General features: G+C 36.1%; 1 protein-coding gene across 9 annotated transcripts in view; it reads left to right on the top strand.

Moving 5' to 3' along the window:
- The window catches only part of LOC121730600 (guanine nucleotide exchange factor DBS-like), a 116,433-nt gene that overhangs the window by 47,756 nt on the left and 49,414 nt on the right, over nt 1–19,263 (top strand). For all 9 annotated transcript variants that reach the window (XR_006036132.1, XM_042119711.1, XM_042119710.1 and 6 more), the window contains exon 11: nt 182–310. Coding sequence is in view for 8 of the 9 variants with exons in the window: in XM_042119711.1 (XP_041975645.1) it covers nt 182–310 (129 nt within the window). In the remaining variant the exon portion in view is untranslated. The remainder of the gene's footprint in view (nt 1–181; nt 311–19,263) is intronic.

Here is a 19,263-nt window from a genome sequence, read left to right as displayed (position 1 = left end):
TCCCCCTGGCCCCTACCTGGGTATTCCCATGAGCTATGACCGCCACTCACTCACATGCTTTCTAGATAGATTCGTTTTGTAGAATTTTTAGGCGTACAACGCTTGAATATTCTACCAAACAATAAGTTTATCATCATATTCTGCCTTAGCTTTCTTTTGATTTACCTTTGTCTGGTGTCAGGTGTCACAACGTGTAGAAGACGTATGGCTGATGGTGACAGTAAAGCGGGCGACGCTACAGCGCGCCGCGGCTCGCCCCGCGCGTCCCGTGCACGCCGTCCCGCCAAACTCCGCCGCGCTGCCGCAACAGGTATGTTCTACAATAGTTTTTACTTTTTTAGTCTGCAGGAGCACAGAAAAATGGTTAAGAAACACGGACAGATGTCAGAGAAAAAATCGATAGATTTCATCTGGAAATCTGTCACTTAATTTATTAGAAAAAAGTCGTTCGTCTTTTTTTGGGGTGGCTATCATCATTTCAAACGCTATGCAAATTAATGTTTAATGGAGGCCGCTAGATGACGAGCAGACGAGCCGCTGGTTGGGTTGCTGAACTTTCTGCCAGCGTTTACGCTCATTGAAATATTTTGTACATGGCAGTGGCACGCACGATTTCCGAGAAAAAATTTAATATTTTATGTACGGACACAAAAATTGATTATTATTATTTATTAGGGTGTAATGAGCTAAACCTTCTACAATTCTAAAATTCACTCCTTTATAAACATTTCCGTAGTAAACATTACTAGGTTAAATAAAGATGTTATCAAAATACTTGAATAGCTCAACGTAAATATATTATAATTATATATATATATATTATAATTATTGCACAAACCATATTATTAGAAGGGCCATCAAAACATAGCTGGCCATGGCCTACATTGACCTCTACTAAATTGAGTCTCATCTAATGTCAAATAATTTATGAAATACATCTTTACAAGCAAACGCGTAGTACAGAGTGTGTAACTACTACAACCGGTGTTTATCTCGATGGTTTTAAGGGCGCGTTATGACGTGCGTGTGCCAAATCACCCGGATGCAGTGCGTTTTCCCAAATGCTACAGGCGCTACAGAACACTCGCACATCTAAACGCACCCTAAATGCGAGTGACTGACATACCTTTTCTGTATCATTATCTACCTGATACCTCAACATTTGTATATGTAGAGCAAAGATGTATGAACTTTATGTAGTGCCAGCAGCGCGACATCTACATTGCAGTTACTCGTTTGCGCGGACCCTGATACTTATAATAATATAAATAATATGATGACACTTGTTTATATCATTATTATATCTTGTTGATACAAACTAAATAATTATTTACTCGTTAACCAATTTGTTTCCATTGACTGATTAGCGATTGATTTGGTTAGCAATCGTATCGCTACGCAACATAGGTAAATTTACATAAAAGTTAGTAATATGTAAATGATCATTTCATCATTTCCTTAGTTTTAAACTGTTATGCGCTAAACCAACGTCGTAAAAATTCATGTGGCTATGTAATTATTTGTCTCTAACAAAAGCTACTGGTCGCGGGTACATATCTAAATGACCAATTTGGAGTTTTAAGTACGGTACTTATATTTGTTTTACTCACAAAATAACGATGTACAATTATATAAAACATCATTTTTTACACTTTCCTATAGAATTACGTTTTAAGGTAAAAATTCGAATAGAATGCCACTTCATGACCAAGGCTAAAGGTTTCATTTTACTCTACGCCACAACAAAAGCAGTGGCGGCAAGGGTCGCTAGACCAATGCAATGTAATGCTAAGTACTCACATACGGTTTTGTTCGATAGTTTTACTCCAACTCGAAGGAAATGACATATTTAATTCTGTCGTGCCCATAAAGTTAATATATCTAGCGGAATAGAGAAACAAAGGCCTGAGCAAGCGAGATGTCACTATCAGTAACACTGCGTGGTAAAAAGCGACGTGTGATACATGACAGCAGCACTCTTTTTTGACGTCCAGTCGGCCCGTGCCGCACGTTGACAATTTAATCTCATAGAATTGCATGTTCAATCATGCTTGTGTTAGTGTATACGTACACATATTTTTCACACAGATGAAAACCAATTTCGGTTTCGTTTGACAGCTCGAGATTGTTGCTCTATTCCGCTAGGTATATTAACTTTATGATCGAGCCGGTTGAAGCGAGCCTTCGAGCCGTCAGTTTTGGCGGTCCACACGGTAGTTATTGCTCGATTTGGAGTAAAACTATCGAGCAAAACCGTATTTGAGTACTTAGCATAAGAAGAAAATGAAACTAGCTATGTCAGTAGCTTCTAATATGAAGTTACTGTAACTTCTTCCAGAACTTTGTACCATTTATTCAATGGCGTCATTTTAGATCAGGTGGTCTGCTCTGGATCATAAGATCAAAAACCTGTGATTCACGCCGTTTGACTTACGGACCTATCGTTTTCAGGACCTAGTTTCGATCCATAGCAAAAGCCTGAAATAAACTGGTTTAATCGTTCAACCTTGACCGTATTCATGGCAAATGGCATGAACTGTAGCTTCAAATAAGGCTAAAGCTATAAAATCGAAGGAGGATGTCGTGAGAAGTCATCAAGGAACTAACTTTCTTACGCGCATTACAATTCTACGCGCAAGACACAGTACGCATCGCATAGTAATACCGCTTGAATTACCGACAGTGGCCGCGCATATTAAGTTTGTAAACAATGCGTTGAGACAAACATAAATATTTTTTTTTAGAATTATCATGCCCCTACTTTAGAAATTAGAGGGGAGGGAGGGAACACACATTTTACCACTTTGGAAGAGTCTCTATCGCAAACTATTCAGGTTAGAAAAAAATGATATTAAAAACGTCAATGTGATTTTTGAAGACCTATCCATAAATACCCCACACGCATAGATTAGATGAAAAAATTTTTTTTTGTTTCAGTTGTACCTACGGGGACCCCTAAAATTTTTTATAATTTTTCCATGTTTGTATTAAAATCTTAATGCGGTTCATAGACTACATCTACTTACCAAGTTTCAATAGTATAGCTCTTGTAGTTTCGGAGAAAAGTGGCTGTGACATACGAACGGACAGACAGACAGATAGACATGACGAATCTATAAGGGTTCCGTTTTTTGCCATTTGGCTACGGAACCCTAAAAATGGTCTCTAGTCTCGACATTAATTGTTTTAAGCCTCCGACGCAAAGGGAAGTTTGACGTGTCTGTGCTCCTAAAATTTGCAATTAGCTGTCCCGGCAAAAGTTTTTTTGCCATAATATAAAGTACCTATTTGCCCGTATTATTTTATTGAAGTGACTAAATAAGTACGAGTATGTCATCATGGCAACGTCCATCGCTATCCCGTCGCACAAACAATGGTCGCCGTCAGTCTCAAGTTGTAATAATTTACTATTATACAGTGTGTAACAAAAACTAGTGATAATACTTTAGGGTGTGTACGTGTTCCTTGTAGAGAGTTAACTCTGAAAGTAGCAGCTCTGAAAGACGAATTTTTTTTTTCACTTTTGTATGGGCAAGGGCCCGAGCGTCACGAGTTTCCCCATACAAAAGTGAAAAATTTTTTTGGTCTTTCAGCGCTGCTACTTTCACAGTGAACTCTCTACAAGGAACACGTACACACCCTAAAGTATTATCACTTATTTTTGTTACATCCTGTATATTCAACAAACTATGCACTTATCAATATAATAAGTACCCAGTAGCCGATTCTCGGACCCACTGAAAATGCATATAAAATTTGGTTAAAATCAGTAAAGCCGTTTCGGAGGAGTACGCGGCCTAACATTGTGACACGAGAATTTTATATATAAGATAAGTATAAGAAATATGAATATGATGTTCTTAATCGCATGAGCTCTTTATAATACAACATTACTACTAATATGCCTACTACCTAAACAGTTAGGTTATGCTAAAGATTATGTCGATTAAATTATTTAACTTTCATACCATAAGATGCAATGACATGATATTACTTTCTAACACTCTGGGCTCACCCTTGCCATGTGTTGCATTTTAATCGCCTTTGTACCTGATCGGTAATGTACCATATTTCATACCAGCTTTCGAAAATTAATAACATTAAATTTAAATATTAGGAGGAAAATTTACTTTAACAGTACAATACAGTGGTCTAGCGAGTCTCCAGAACCCCATGTGAAAAGCTTTTTGCACTTACATTTATAAAGTATTTTTGTCTTCAAAATCTTATGCTTACAAGATATTATTTACGAAAATATATACACGAAATTGGTCATGTTACTATTTTACGATGCGCAATAACTTAGCAACATTGGACTTTAAAAAGTCTTGGGTAAATACAAATTAAAATGGTGTATTACTGGAGACCTAGTGAGTAGCGCTTTTGACATTTAGAAATAATTTCTAATCCTGGCATATTCAATTGCCGTGAAAAACATTTTACCGAGGCCGCAAAATTTTCCTTGCGATACAGAAAATAATGAAAATAGAAATGTCACTATATACCTCGCCCTACCTTTTAAAAATATTAGACCTATCTAAGATGTACCTAAAATGTTTTCATGGTAATATTCGGCACATAGTAACAGTACAAAATCGTCTTTTCCACTCACTGAGCATGTAGGCTATTTAAAATATGTTTATAATATTAAGGAGGTACTTGACACTATAGTAGCACAAAATATTAACATACTTGCAACATATTACAGTTAATTAAATAACTAAATAAATATTATGCGTAAAAATAGTTATTTTTACACAAATTATGATTAATTCATAACTTTTATTGCCTCATATTATTATTAAAAGGGTATTGGGTAAAAATGAAGAAATGCCAGCGTTCATCATTTTGCCATGGCCGACATGCACCCTTTTCTGTATGTTACTTCTTGAAGGCTATACATAAACAATGATTTTGGTGTGGAATTATACAACGATAAAAGTAAGGTGAATAGGTACGTGAATAATTAAGTAAGTACTATGGTTTCACTTGTCGCACTCAGAGACAGATTTTAATGATAAACTTCAATTTCATGTAGAGTTTGACAGATAATGTATGGGACTTATGTCAACATCTTAATTTAATTACAGATAGAAGTTAGTAATAATAATTAATATTCATCTCTGAGTGCAGCAGTTATTTTATTCAAAAATCTGATACTGATGTAACATAATTATATACAAACGGGCGCGCGTGTTAGTAATTTCTGAAGCTCTATTTCAGGGATGTTGAATACAACCTTACAAAAAATTTGAATAATTATTTGTAATTTTAAATATATTTCGAGTTTTTACTACGAATAATTAAAACTAAGTTTTTACTTCTTTTGCATTTCTATAACTATGACGATTAGCGATTAATTTTATACCATCCAGGAAGTTTATTTACTTACCTAATAGCGAAAAAAGTAGCAAATCTGTGAGCAAAAGTTCCCTTTCCGTGATCACAGGTTTAATTTCCTCGGATCACAAATATGTGGCGAAACTCGTCTTGTTCATTTATCACATACTTATTTTAGTAATGCAATTAAGTAACTTTAATTTGTAGAAAATATAGTTAACCATAAGTAATTAATCTTTCCTTACATTCCTTCATTAACGTACTTATATATAAAGACCTACACTCTACAGGCACCATACAAAGATAAGATAGTATGGGCAGATGGGTCATCCATAACAAATTATAAATTCAAAAGTTTGTCTGTCTGTCTATCTGTCTTTTTGTCAGTCAGGCAGGTCAGTCTGTTACCTCATTAGTCATTACGCATAGCGGATTTCGATGAGCTTTGGTATGGTATACTATCCTGAAAATAAACACAGCATGGTTTTTATCTCGGAAAATGTATGTGGTCGCACAATAAACGAATTGCATCGCAACTAAGTAGCTAAGTTAAACTTTAAACTAATATATTATCACGAATTGTTATAGAATCTAGTTCATTCTCTGGCTCCTTTCTTCTTTTGTAATATTACTAGAGCAGTAATAGTGACCATCAGGCGTAAGCCTCTGCTCATTGCCACTTCCATTGCGACTATGGAAGTGTTACGTATGATAGGACAGTACGTCTACGCTTCATAGACCAGTGGCATATGGTGTGCCAGTGAAAGTGAAAAAAGTACATCCGCCTAGAGGAAGCCTGGCGAAATTACATTATGTAATTACTGGATGTATGAGGATCTTTATGTAAATACGGAAGACTTTATATATTTTTTACTTTGTATGGTTTGGGGAAGCTTTTACATACTGTCGGAAGATATCTTGTGTTCCGTGGCTTTGGTAATTTTACTAATTATAAAACTGTGATTTGATGAATTTCTGTACATTCATCTCCTCTAATATGTTTAGACTTTAGTTGAAACGTAAAGAGCTAGCAGACAAGCAGACAGACGGACTTTTTTCTCTAAAATTTATTCTCTCCTCAAAATTTTTTGTCGGCTGAATGTACCCACGAAAAACTTAAAATTTTCACTTCCAATTAAAAGATCGTGAATTAATTTTTCCCGTGCAATGAACGACAATTGAGTCGGGGCGTCGAGTTGAATTTTATTTGAAGAGGGCATGACCCTCGTCTGTCGGGACCAGACGCCGCTAATGCTGACAAAACAGGGTTGTCACAAGGAGAAAAGTGTTATTTTTGACGTTGAATATTTTTAAATGGCAAATTGTCAAAATTACAAACAAAGCTTTTCTGGCGATATTAAAACCAAAGAAGCAGCATTAGCCGAGTAAATAGCTGTTTTTCAGGAGTGTACTTCCTGTTCATGTCATTCAAGTGTCATTTTGTATGTGGTCGAATTGTAAATGACGTATAGTATAATTTTCACGGAAAACTGTTGAGGATCCGCCTCATGACGATGTAGGAAAAGTTAAACCGTCGAAATACCCCTGTATTTCGACGGTTTACAGACGCGTAAACGGTCTGTATACTAATCCAATAACACGCGAGATTTGTTTCTTAACCATTTCCCTGTTAAAAGCCTCACAAAACTACGATTGTTTTATCGTTAACTTTTTTTCGCTCAGGAAGAGTTTTAACGAGCTAGTGCAATTTTGTAAGGGACAACCCTAGATTAGGGTTGCCTCTTATAAGATTTTCATGTGTGTGATCTCACAATAGGGTTGTCGCTCTACGTGTTTAACAGTTTACTCTTGTTTGATGTACAGTATTGATGTACAGTATTGCACAAATAGGGTGACGATTCCTAAACGTATTTGCATTCGAGCCTGAGGCAGAGTCGTTGATTTGTTCGTTCACTCCTTCAACTATTTATTTACTTCATCCTATTTACTTTTTATTTTTATTTAGTTATTTTTTTTTACTTTTCGATTCTTACAAATAATTGTGTAAATAGTGTTGTACATACCTACTAGGTAATTTATAGTAAATATCATTGTCACCCTTTCTAAAAATATTCGGACAGCTAATGGCACATTGGAATAGTCACTTGACTTGAATGAAATGAAATACGCTGAAGATACTATAATTTCAAAGATACACAATCAAATTACTTCTAAAAGCGTCAAAGAGTTTAACTTAACTACAACTTATTATTCATGCATACCGTGCCAGTTAACCATCGCAAATGATGAATGTAGTCTACAATTTACCTCAAGGTTTACAAAGGCATAAGCGAACCGGTACTATCCTTTCTCATGTAACCGAGCTTCATTTGCATTTATGACATAATGGACAAATTCTTCGGTTGAAGGCAAAACTGGCTAAGTGCCACAAAGTGTGGTTAAGCAAAAACTAGCTAAGCACCATTCGGCCCACGTAAATAGGGCGATGTGCGAATTTATAGCTTTTGTGTAATTGTTGCATTACACAATTGGCATAATTTCTGTAAGGAAATCGAAAAGATCATTGAATGATCTACAGTTGTCAGATACGCGGAATTATCCAAATGTAGTTACGCGGATTTGCACTATCCCTGACGTTTTAGGTAAGCGCTAGACTTTGGTTCTCAAAGGATTTATAGCCAGAATAATTTATACATTATAAAATATTTTGAGATTACTGTATTAACCGTTTAGTCCAAAGTATTTAAAAAATCTTTTTGAATTACTTAGGTTCACTTGCGCAGATCCAGGTTAAAGTTAATACCGGGTTAAATAGTGTGTTATCTCTTACATTCTTCATATATTTTACGAAAGAGATGACGTTTAATCCGGGGTTAACTTTAACCCAGATCTGCGCAAGTGGGCCTTAGGATTTAGGAATTAGGGAACCTGCAAAAACTGCCTAGATATCACATATTATAAGGCATTTCATTTATTAAAATTCTAGTTCACTTATTTCCTGGTGCAAAAGAATGTGTCCAAGGTAAGTGGGTTCGTGTCCGACGGTTAAAAGTCATTACAATGGTTTCATATGCGTAGGCGCAGCTCCTAAGAGCACGTTGCAGAGGCGTTCTGATTAAACCAAAAATTATTAATGTTCTAGATTCTAGAGATCATGTAGATTTTTTGGGTCATTTACAATTCGATTCTAATACCAAATCTACATAAGTATCTTTAGAGGCATTAGGCTGTTAATTAACTTAAAAACATTATAAAAATAATATAATTAGTATTACCTTTTTTACGCGACGATTTTCGTCATAATACGTCAAATTTAAAAATTTCAACATCAGTTCTAAGTCGGTATACTCTATCATTCTGTCTACTCTGATAATGTTATGTATGTTTTATACATCTACGGTCTTACTACAAGAGATTTAAACACCTGTTGAACAGTTGATTAGAGAAAAATTCATCATAATGGTCTCAAAACCACTGTTCAATAGATGTTTAGATCTTTTGTGGTAAGACCGTTATGATTTATCAAACCGTGTCTTTAGTCACCTACATACAAATGAGGAGCGTCTGTTCAAAAAGGGCTATTTACATGCTAACCACATTTTAAGTAATATAAAAAGAGTATATAAAGAAATAGAATTTAAAGTTACAATTTGCTCCTTTTGACCAGAACCGTAAAATAAGGTAGAAGTTTAAAGAGGAAGGCACATTTGACCAAAAATAAACACAGTGCATAATAAGATCTTGGATAGCAAGGGAAATCTATACATATAAATAAAATTGGAGTGTCTGTTTGTAATATTGAAAGAACCGTTTTTTACTACATATGAATGTATGTAGGGTGCATAACTACATACACCAAAACAACATTTTTTACAATTTTTGTCTGTCTGTCTGTCTGTCTGTTTGTTCCGGCTAATCTCTGAAACGGCTGGAGCTATTTTGCCGGGACTTTTCTTGGTAGATAGCTGATGTAGTAAGGTGTAACTTAGGCTACTTTTTAACCGACTTCCAAAAAGGAGGAGGTTATATTTTACCTTTTTCATATTTGTTAGCGGACTATCCATCTTTGTTATTATACTATGTTCACGCGGACGAAGTCGCGGGCAACAGCTAGTTCATAATAAAAACGTTGAACGATCCAATTGTATGTACGTCAAAAGTTGTACGAGTATGTACGTCAAATCCCTCTATTCAGATAATATGAGCTTTGGTTGAATATTTTTTCTTACCTATTTAGTATAATCGCAATGAAAAACTTGCATTTGATCATTATCAAGAATAAACATGGCACATGCGTCGTAATATTTTAAATGCTTTATTATTTAGGTTAACGTTCTTACCGATTCTGACCTGATTTTCCTTGGTTTGAATGTTAATATTATGTTAATTACAATTGCGTACAAAGAATGGTTTAATTAATTCTTAGTATAATAGAAAATACTCGAAAGTTATACATCGTCCTTTGAGACTTACGTGCGTGCTATGTGTATAATTTCTATTTTATATGCAATACTATTTTCTAATCGAGGAACTTAATTGGTTTAGAAACAATGAGAAACTGCAAAAATGTTATTAAGTAGTTCAAAATGTTAAGGATTGGGAGGAAAATGATGATTAAAATAATCTAAAGTTTGATAACTTTATCAGGGTTGTATGGGTACCTAATCTAAGTTTGTGTGGTTTTGTACACCTTCAACATAGATTATTGTACTTGTAAAACTGTACTTTAAAAGTAAACGGTTAATTTGTACCATCGAGGAAATTGATTCCTAGACAGTTCACAGACCAACGTCATTTAAAATAATTATGTTTTTTAAATAACAAAGTTCTATAAATCCTACCACGGCAAAACTTCTTTCATCGATGCACCAATATCATCAATATGAGAAAAAGAGTCTAAATTATACCTAAACAATAAACAAAGATCCAGTCAGCCAAGTCCGTCGCTCATTGGTTTTGAATACGTATTGTCTGGAATATCCGCAAAATAGACTGAACATATTGTGCCGTTCGCAAAAATAGTCCGAAATGCAAGTTTTTGCCTATTGTAGTACACAAAGGCCGTAGTCCTGTGGTTCCGCTTCGATTGATGAGAAAGTACACCCGTGAGAAACACCTCATACTGAATAGTGCTTTTCTATGTACGTACATTTTCTATTCAGACCTACGGTGTCTTTAAGACGTTTTTCTTGAAGACTGTCTAGACGACTAGGAATTAGGATTTCAGTGACAGCAAAAATGCTACGGTGCGGTTAGGCCATCTAGAATATGTAGAGTCAGAAACTTGACTATGCGTATTGTTAGAGACAGCTTTTTGCCAGAGTGGTCTTTGCATTATTTTACATGAAATATGTTCGTTAAGCTCTCGTCCTTTCTTGTTAGCATTCAGGAAATAAAGTACAAGACGTGTTTAACCTTCCTGCTAAAATTGTTTATACTCCACTCGGGCTAACCTGTCGCTAGCGGTCATCGACTCCATGTCAAAAACTTGTCATTTTCCATATAAACCGCGATTGACAATGAAGTATCAGATATTGTCAATCGTGGTTTTATATGGAAAATGACAAGTTTTTGACAGGGAGTCAATGACCGCTAGCGACAAGTTAGCCCGGGTTGAGTATAGTTAACCTGAGGTTTTTTTTTTATGAAATAAGGGGGCAAACGAGCAAACGGGTCACCTGATGGAAAGCAACTTCCGTCGCCCATGGACACTCGCAGCATCAGAAGAGCTGCAAGTGCGTTGCCGGCCTTTTAAGATGGAATAGGGTAATAGGGGAGGGTAGGGAAGGGAAGGGAAGGGAAAAGTTGAGGGTAGGGAAGGGAATAGGGTAGGGGTTAGGGGATTGGGCCTCCGGTAAACTCACTCACTCGGCGAAACACAGCGCAAGCGCTGTTTCACGCCGGTTTTCTGTGAGAACGTGGTATTTATCCGGTCGAGCCGTCCCATTCGTGCCGAAGCATGGCTTTCCCACGTATAGGTTCTTACTTCTTACATAAAATTATTCCCGTGAAAACTTAGCTCGGGCATAAAAAGCGTAAATTAAAAAAGTTTTTATTACGTGGATTTAAGACTCAAAAGTAGGTACATAATTTCCTTTGTGAATTGCGGCAGCAGGAAAGCATGGACTCTGTAAAAGGTCAATAATTCCTTGTTTGTGTTACGCGGCTAAACCGTTTATCCAATTGTGACACAACTTTGTCATCCAATTTACTCATGGAATGATTACGACTCATTTCCATATACGACAGAATATGTTTTTTTATTACTTTTATGTCTTTTTAATGCAAATGGATAGGCACCAGATTGCCGAATTTAATTTTGTAGTTGTTATAGTTCTATAAATCTAAAACAAATGTAACAATGGATGCTGAGACATAATAGAACGCCAGTAGGCGTAGCATGGTCACCATAGAAATGATTTCTTTCTACGGAAGAATCGACATACTGACAGATTTTATCGACAAAATGGAATTTCCATAATCTAACTCTCACTTTGTCTATTCTTCCGTAGAAAGAAACCGTTTCTATGGTGACCATGCTATGCCTGCAGATTTCCGTCGTCCCTAAATGTACGACCCTCAATCCTCATCACATTGATGATCACGTCTTCCACCGTGCGTTCTTTGCATAACTTTCTACCACGCTAAATTTTGGAACGAACTGTCGCCAGCAGTATTCCCGGACCAATACCTGCAAACCTTCAAGAAGAAAACGTAAGTATTTCCTCTTAAAAGGCCGGCAATGCACCTGCAACTCTTCTGATTTGGCGAGTGTCCATGGACATCGGTAGTTGCTTTTCATCAGGGCCCGTTTGCTCCTTTGTTTTTTTTTAAGGGATTAAAAAATCACAACTAAGTTTTAACATTTTCGCAACTGAGTAGCCACTAGCCAGCACTACGGTATCATCTATGTCAAGAATGTTACTCTCCACATTTGGTCAGGCCGAGGAGCGCCCACGTACACGCTGGCCCTGAATGCCACGAATTCAGTTCAACAAACCTTGTAATGCAGAAATTCAGAGGAAATTGACCAACGTCCTGTTTTGATAGCGTTAATCGCCGAGTACGCGGTTTTGAATCCACCAAACGATATTTGATAGATTTGTGTTTTTCTACTTAGGTAATTAGTAATACCAGTTTAGATAGTAGATCCAAGATCAATGACTGCCATCCCCATACACAGACAATGATTACTTAACTTTAACTAGGTATTTGACCGAGCTTTACTCGGTATTCGATAAAACATGAATTAAATGACATTTTCTAAAAATGATTCCTAGCTAGATCGATTTATCGCCACCGAAACCCCCTTATCTATACATCGATACATACATACATATAAATAAAATTGGAGTGTCTGTTTGTAATTTGAAAGAACCGTTTTTACTACATGCATATGAATGTATATAGGGTACATACACCAAAACAATTTTTTTTACAATTTTTGTCTGTATGTCTGTGTGTCTGTCTGTTTGTTCCGGCTAATCTCTGAAATGGCTGGAGCGATTTTGACGGGACTTTTTTAGGCACATAGCTGATGTAGTGAGGAATAACTTAGGCTACTTTTTAACCGACTTCCGAAAAGGATGAGTATATATTTTACTTTTTTATAAAGAACCTTAAAAAGGGGACTTTTTTCTCTTTTTTTACTATCTTTGTTATCACATTTTGCTGACGCGGACGAAGTCATATCACACAAATTCCATTCTCAAAGTTAAGTCATCATTCAAGTCTCTGAGTGCGGATGTAAGCCAATTATAGTTTTACGTCCTTGTAAAAAAAACTTGTAAAAAGCTGATGTACAATGTTTTGTCTGTCAATCCACTCCCATAAGTTTCTAACGTATTACACATAGGGTTGCCAGATGTCCGGTATTTAAGCGTACAGTCCGGTATTTTTGAAGCCTGTCCGGTAAAAAATGAACGGTCATACCGGACAGAACAATGTCCGGTATTTTGAGAAAAGTTGGTGTTACTGGTACTTATTTTTATTTTATTAGAAGCTCCTACCTTTATTTCGTTATGTAAGTTATAGTATATGGCGGCCACAATTTTATGACCGTAATAATAATAAAAAAACTGTATTTTTGCGACCTACCATACAAACGACAACTTCTCTCACGTATTAATATATAGATTTTATTAGTCACGTGGATAAACTATAGACGGGCGACACTTATCCTGTTTTGTCTTATCAAAAGCTCAACAATTGTTATTTTTTTAGGTTTATTTTGTTTAAAATTTTAAAGTTGGCAAGTCAGTCCCTATTTCCTTCATTTTTCTACGCTATCTTAATGTTCATTTTAATTTATAATACTCTCTAAAATATGCAGGTGTAATAGAAATAATAATCCTGCATTAGGTACTTATAATGTTCTTGGCCTCAAACGCGGAACGAGTATTATCTATAGCAAACACATAATATGTAAATCAAATATTATGTAGTTAATTACTTTGACCCCGAATAAAAGAAACTGTAGGCATTCTGTGAAATATACAAACAATGTACTTACACAAGACACATTGGGCAATCTAACTAGGTGTTATGAGTTGGTTTGAGCAACGTCATATTAAAAATTTATAAAATACGTGGTAAGGTCAATATTATACACCGTTCGTAGAGTTTTGTTGCGCCAAAGGAGACCAACCTTCTACAGGCTTAGGCTTGGCCCCAACTCCCAAGTATTAAAGTGATTGTAACAAATTCTTTATCCAAAATTTTAACGTTTCTCATTTTTTCAAATGAGAAAGGTAGAAATTTTGGTGTATGAGTTTTAATTAATGAGTTTCCAAAAACTTTTTAGTTTCCAAAAACTTTGTTGAGCGTTTGTCGAACGTAAAACTAGAGTCCAGGCTGAAAAACAATTACTTAGTATTGTTAAGTCTACTAACAACCGTTTATTTGTTTAATGAAAAGTTAAAACGAAAGTAATATTTTTTAATGATTAATTTCACTCAATAGAACATGGTGTCATGAATTAAAATCAAATCACAGTAATGACGCAATATGTAATTTAGTGTACTGTGTACAATTTGCGAAGTGGGTCTAACTACTCTAACAGTAGGTGGGTATCTGTACCGCTTCAGGTGCAAAGAGAGCCCATCGTGCAGGTGTGACCCTAGTAAAATAGAAGATGTACCACATCTTCTAACAGAATGCCCAATATACTCGAGGCCAAAATATGATCTGGAGATGAAAATAGGACTAGAAATTAATGTTGATAGCATAAAGGAAATAGTAAAAGATAAGAAAAATAGGGAAGAATTTTTGCTATATTGTGTTAAAATAATAAAAGGAGTAAATAGTATTAACAGAACACAAAATAGAAATAGGAGATAAGTGTATAGACATAGGACAGTATAATAAATTGTATTCAGAACATAAATCCCTCGAATAAAAATCAGGGACAAGAGTATTTAATAAAAAAAAAAAAAAAAAAACAGTAGGTGTGCTTAAGGAAATTAATCTCAGAAACTCCAGCCAACGGAACATCGAATGTAAATGTCAGATCTTTAACGGTTTGATCAATAGCTTTGTCCACACTGTGCCTTTTTCTGTTCGTCAAGGGCATGCGTTATAGCGCAGTCAACAGCGAACGTGAGGCAAGCCCGCGACGCATGCCCTCTGACCGTATCTAAAAAACAAAAATGACAATATTGGCGTTGCGTTGGTTGACAATTATTGAATGCGCCAAAACGAAAGTTGAATGAAAGAAGATGATGAAAATCGAAGACGAAAGCGCATAGTGTGGACATAGCTATTTTCATATTAGCTGAACAAGCTAAGACTGTAACTGGACAAAATATAGGGAATATTACGCAAAAAATCGGAGAAGAGGGCTAAGGGAGCTACTGCCTACTACTACTAGGCACTAGCATATTACACATACATGATACAGTACAGCAAATAATCCAACCAAAATCCGACATGCTGCACAGACTACACAGTGCACACTGCACACGTTATATTAGATTTTTTTTTTTTTATGAAATAAGGGGGCAAACGAGCAAACGGGTCACCTGATGGAAAGCAACTTCCGTCGCCCATGGACACTCTCAGTACCAGAAGAGCTGCAAGTGCGTTGCCGGCCTTTTAAGAGGGAATAGGGTAATAGGGGAGGGTAGGGAAAGGAAGGGAATAGTTGAGGGTAGGGAAGGGAATAGGGTAGGGGTTAGGGGATTGGGCCTCCGGTAAACTCACTCACTCGGCGAAACACAGCGCAAGCGCTGTTTCACGCCGGTTTTCTGTGAGAACGTGGTATTTATCCGGTTGAGCCGGCCCATTCGTGCCGAAGCATGGCTCTCCCACGTATAAAAAATTGACAGAAACAATGTCAAACGTCGCACAAAACTTTTTGTTTACTGTACTCGTATGTGCTGGTGCTGCCAACACAACACCAAAATGTAAGTCATAAGAGAAATTAGACGTCAATCAAAAACTTAATGCAGTCAGAACTCAGACCTCACTTAGCCTAGACGTGAAACCATTAAATATCAATAAATAACTTAATCATTCGAGCATTTCAAAGCACGACCCCAATAAATTGTTTTGATAAATCATCAAACCAAGTTCAATTCAACAACAATAATGGGAAAGATGATGCGGCGTTTTATAGGACGCTACTGTCTACGGATTACTGGTCAACACTTTCTGATCGGAGATTTCAATTATTGTGATATCAACAATGATTGAATCTTTTCAATAAAGTATTGTGTACAAATATGTCAAAGTAATACTAGAATTATTATTTTCTGTAGCTTTTGTTCGCGACTGAGCTTTGTTTGTATGGACTATATTTTTGTGGATTGTAATTTTACCTCTCGAGAGATGATAGATAACCATGATTGTAAGGCTGTCTAGAGTATGCACATTTGACGTAACATACATCGCGAAAACGTGTAGATTAAGATATCTCGTTGGCGTATGCTAGGCAGGCTGAAAAAGTGCTCCTCTTACCTCTACTAGTACGTAATTAGTCGTTATCTCTTGAATTGGTACATCAATGCCCAAAGAGGCTGTTAGTATTAGTAAAGTTTTTGTATCCGAAACTAAGAACCTGTAAAATAATCAAGAATAGGGTATATTACGCCCAGGTAGCAGAGGGGGCTACTAGCACTGTAAATAATCCGACTCTGCACAGTGCACACCTCAAATCAGGATACTATAGCGACCCGCCCCGGCGTCGCACGGGTATAAAATATATAGCCACTGAAAAAATGATTAAAATCGATAGCCTATGATCTTTCACGTGGTCTACTTCTTATCTGTGCCAAATAACATGAAAATTGCTCCAGTAGTTCGCGAGATAAGCCCTTTCAAATAATTTCCCCCGTTTTTTCTACATTTTCCTAGTGTGATAAAATATAGCCTATAGCCTTCCTCAATAAATGGTCTATCTAACACCGAAAGAATTTTTCAAATCGGACCAGTAGTTCCTGAGATTAGCGCGTTCAAGTTAGCCTTTTCAAATAATTTTCCCCGTTTTTTCCACATTTTCCTCTATTTCTTCGCTCCTATTAGTCTTAACGTGATAAATATAGCCTATAGCCTTCCTCGATAAATGAGCTATCTAAGACTGAAAGAATCATCAAAATCCGTTGCGTAGTTTTAAAGAGACATGAGGAAAAAAAAGCGACTATGTTTTATAATATTATGTATAGATTGACAGAAACGTTGACAAATGTCGAACAAAACTTTTTGTTTACTGTCTGTGCTGGTGCTGCCGTCTAACGTGGAAACATTGTACGTATATTAACAGTGCTCGTTCTACAATACAATTAAAGTAGTACCTAGTTAAAATTGTTGCATTTCTTTGTTATAACGAGAACGCGTCCGCGTCATCAACATAGTTCTACGTAATAATCAAAATACTTTGTCGGTTAACGGTTTTATCGTATTAATAAGGCAACTGTACTTCACAACCGGTAAGGGTGCTGTAAGGCCTCTATATTTAGAAGTGCACCGTACTTTCATTGCCGCGTTCTTAGCAAAAACGTCAATAAACAATGTATTTTCTTCTATTCCACTTTATACTGCGTTATAGAATAACTTATTTTTTCCTGGTTAACACGACGTATAACGTAAATAGTCCACGTAAACCGCACGTTACGTTCATTGTACGTTTCGTGACAAAGCTTAAAAATACTCCAAAATTATAACTGGAAGTAACTTTCTTTTGGCCCCCATCTTAAAATACATTAAACGCGAAAGCTCCAAACAGCAGAGCAGAGTAACTTATACTAAATTGTCGATTCGTACTTAGTTATTGTTTTAATTCTAGGAGTGATATTAGTGCCATCCTACGATTAATAAGTATGTACCATCAAAATTGATTTGTAGGCAAATGGCGGACCTACAGTATTTGGTCGCATTATGACAAGCTTATAATTCGACTAAGTAGATCCACAATTTGCTTCCCTTGGCAAGATTTGATTTCTTGATAGTATGCATAGTCAAATATTAATCCCTATTAAATTCGTGATTTAGACACTACAATAATATGATAGTTTATAATGATTGTAGCACCTTCGTTGCGTAAAGTATTTTACTCGTTGTGTTATCACCGCTGGTCTGTGGGAGTATTGTCTGACTTATTTAGAGTTGGCGTGCTTAAATTATTGTTTGTAGCCGAGTGGTAGCCGATAAGCGTTACATTGAACCGATGTACAGTCGAGGAAATGCAGTATTTAAAGTCCAACCGTTGAATTGAGACAAAAAATTACAACTGTCTAAATTTGTATAAAATCTGTACTTCGTACTGTAATTTTAATTAGTTTAGCAGATTCATGCAAAACATACATATTTAAACTACATTCTTTTCTTCTTCTCGCAAATACATAAAAACAATAAGGGCCTGTTTCACCACTTCCTGATAAGTGCCAGATAGGCTATCCACATCTTATCTGACAGATGAAGTATTGTGTATCTGTCATATAAGTTGTGGATATCCGACACTTATCAGGAAGTGATGAAACAGGCCCTAAACAAAATTACCAATACGTATTTTCCTCATGCATTGATGAACATAAAACTTTCTTCTATTTGTTGTTGTTTATAACTGTCTACCGCTGGTCAAAAATGGTGTCTATTAGCTGTCGCTTCAGCCCATTTATGGATCACTTTTCACTTTTCACCACGTGCTAATATAATTAAATGAACATTTGTTTTATATGGGCGAACGAAAAGAAAAGTATATAATGACCCTGTGCCCTGTCAATTTAAACAAAAAGTAATAAAATATAAGTTTTCTTCTGTAAACAAACTAGGTTTTCCTATAGGTAGTAACTTAAAAGAAGAATAGCTCTAAATAATGCAATCACAATAAAGTTAATAAGAGAATTTAAAAAGGTGTCAAAAAGCTTAAATACATCTACCATTCTTATCACAAACTACTGTTGGTCTATGTAATACTACATATTTATAAACGTTTTTCTTTAAAAAAGTGGAATTCCCTTCTTTCTATTATTCAAGGTAAAAAAAAATCACATTTTGTCTCTATGTCTTTCTAGCGCCAAAAATTTTAGTTTTTGTGTTACGGTCGTTAATGGTATTTTTATCTTTTTTAACAAATGATAAACATTAAGAAAACACTTCATATTTCTTCGGATCCAAAGTGTGTACGTGCAGGGTATTCATAATCTTTTAGTCGCTCGATGGAGCACGTACGGTCGACCTAAAACACTGAAAGTGGAAAAAACAGATCCGCGGATGCATCACGGAAATGTTCCACTAATGTGCGATTTCTCTGTCATTTACAAGCGGATTTTTAAAAGGGTCGTTGACTGATAAATATTTAGTAGAGACTAGAAAACCATGGAAGAAGTCGTAAAGGTTACTCTGATTTTTTTAAATGAAATAATGGGGCAAACGAGCGAACGGGTCACCTGATGGAAAGCAACTTCCGTTGCCCATGGACTCGCAGCATCAGAAGAGCTGCAGGTGCGTTGCCGGCCTTTTAAGAGG

Source organism: Aricia agestis, chromosome 9, assembly GCF_905147365.1.
Source record: "Aricia agestis chromosome 9, ilAriAges1.1, whole genome shotgun sequence".
In the NCBI taxonomy this organism is placed as follows: Eukaryota; Metazoa; Arthropoda; class Insecta; order Lepidoptera; family Lycaenidae; genus Aricia; species Aricia agestis.
Note: the sequence above shows the minus strand (reverse complement) of the source record. Positions and strands in the feature narration are given on the sequence as shown.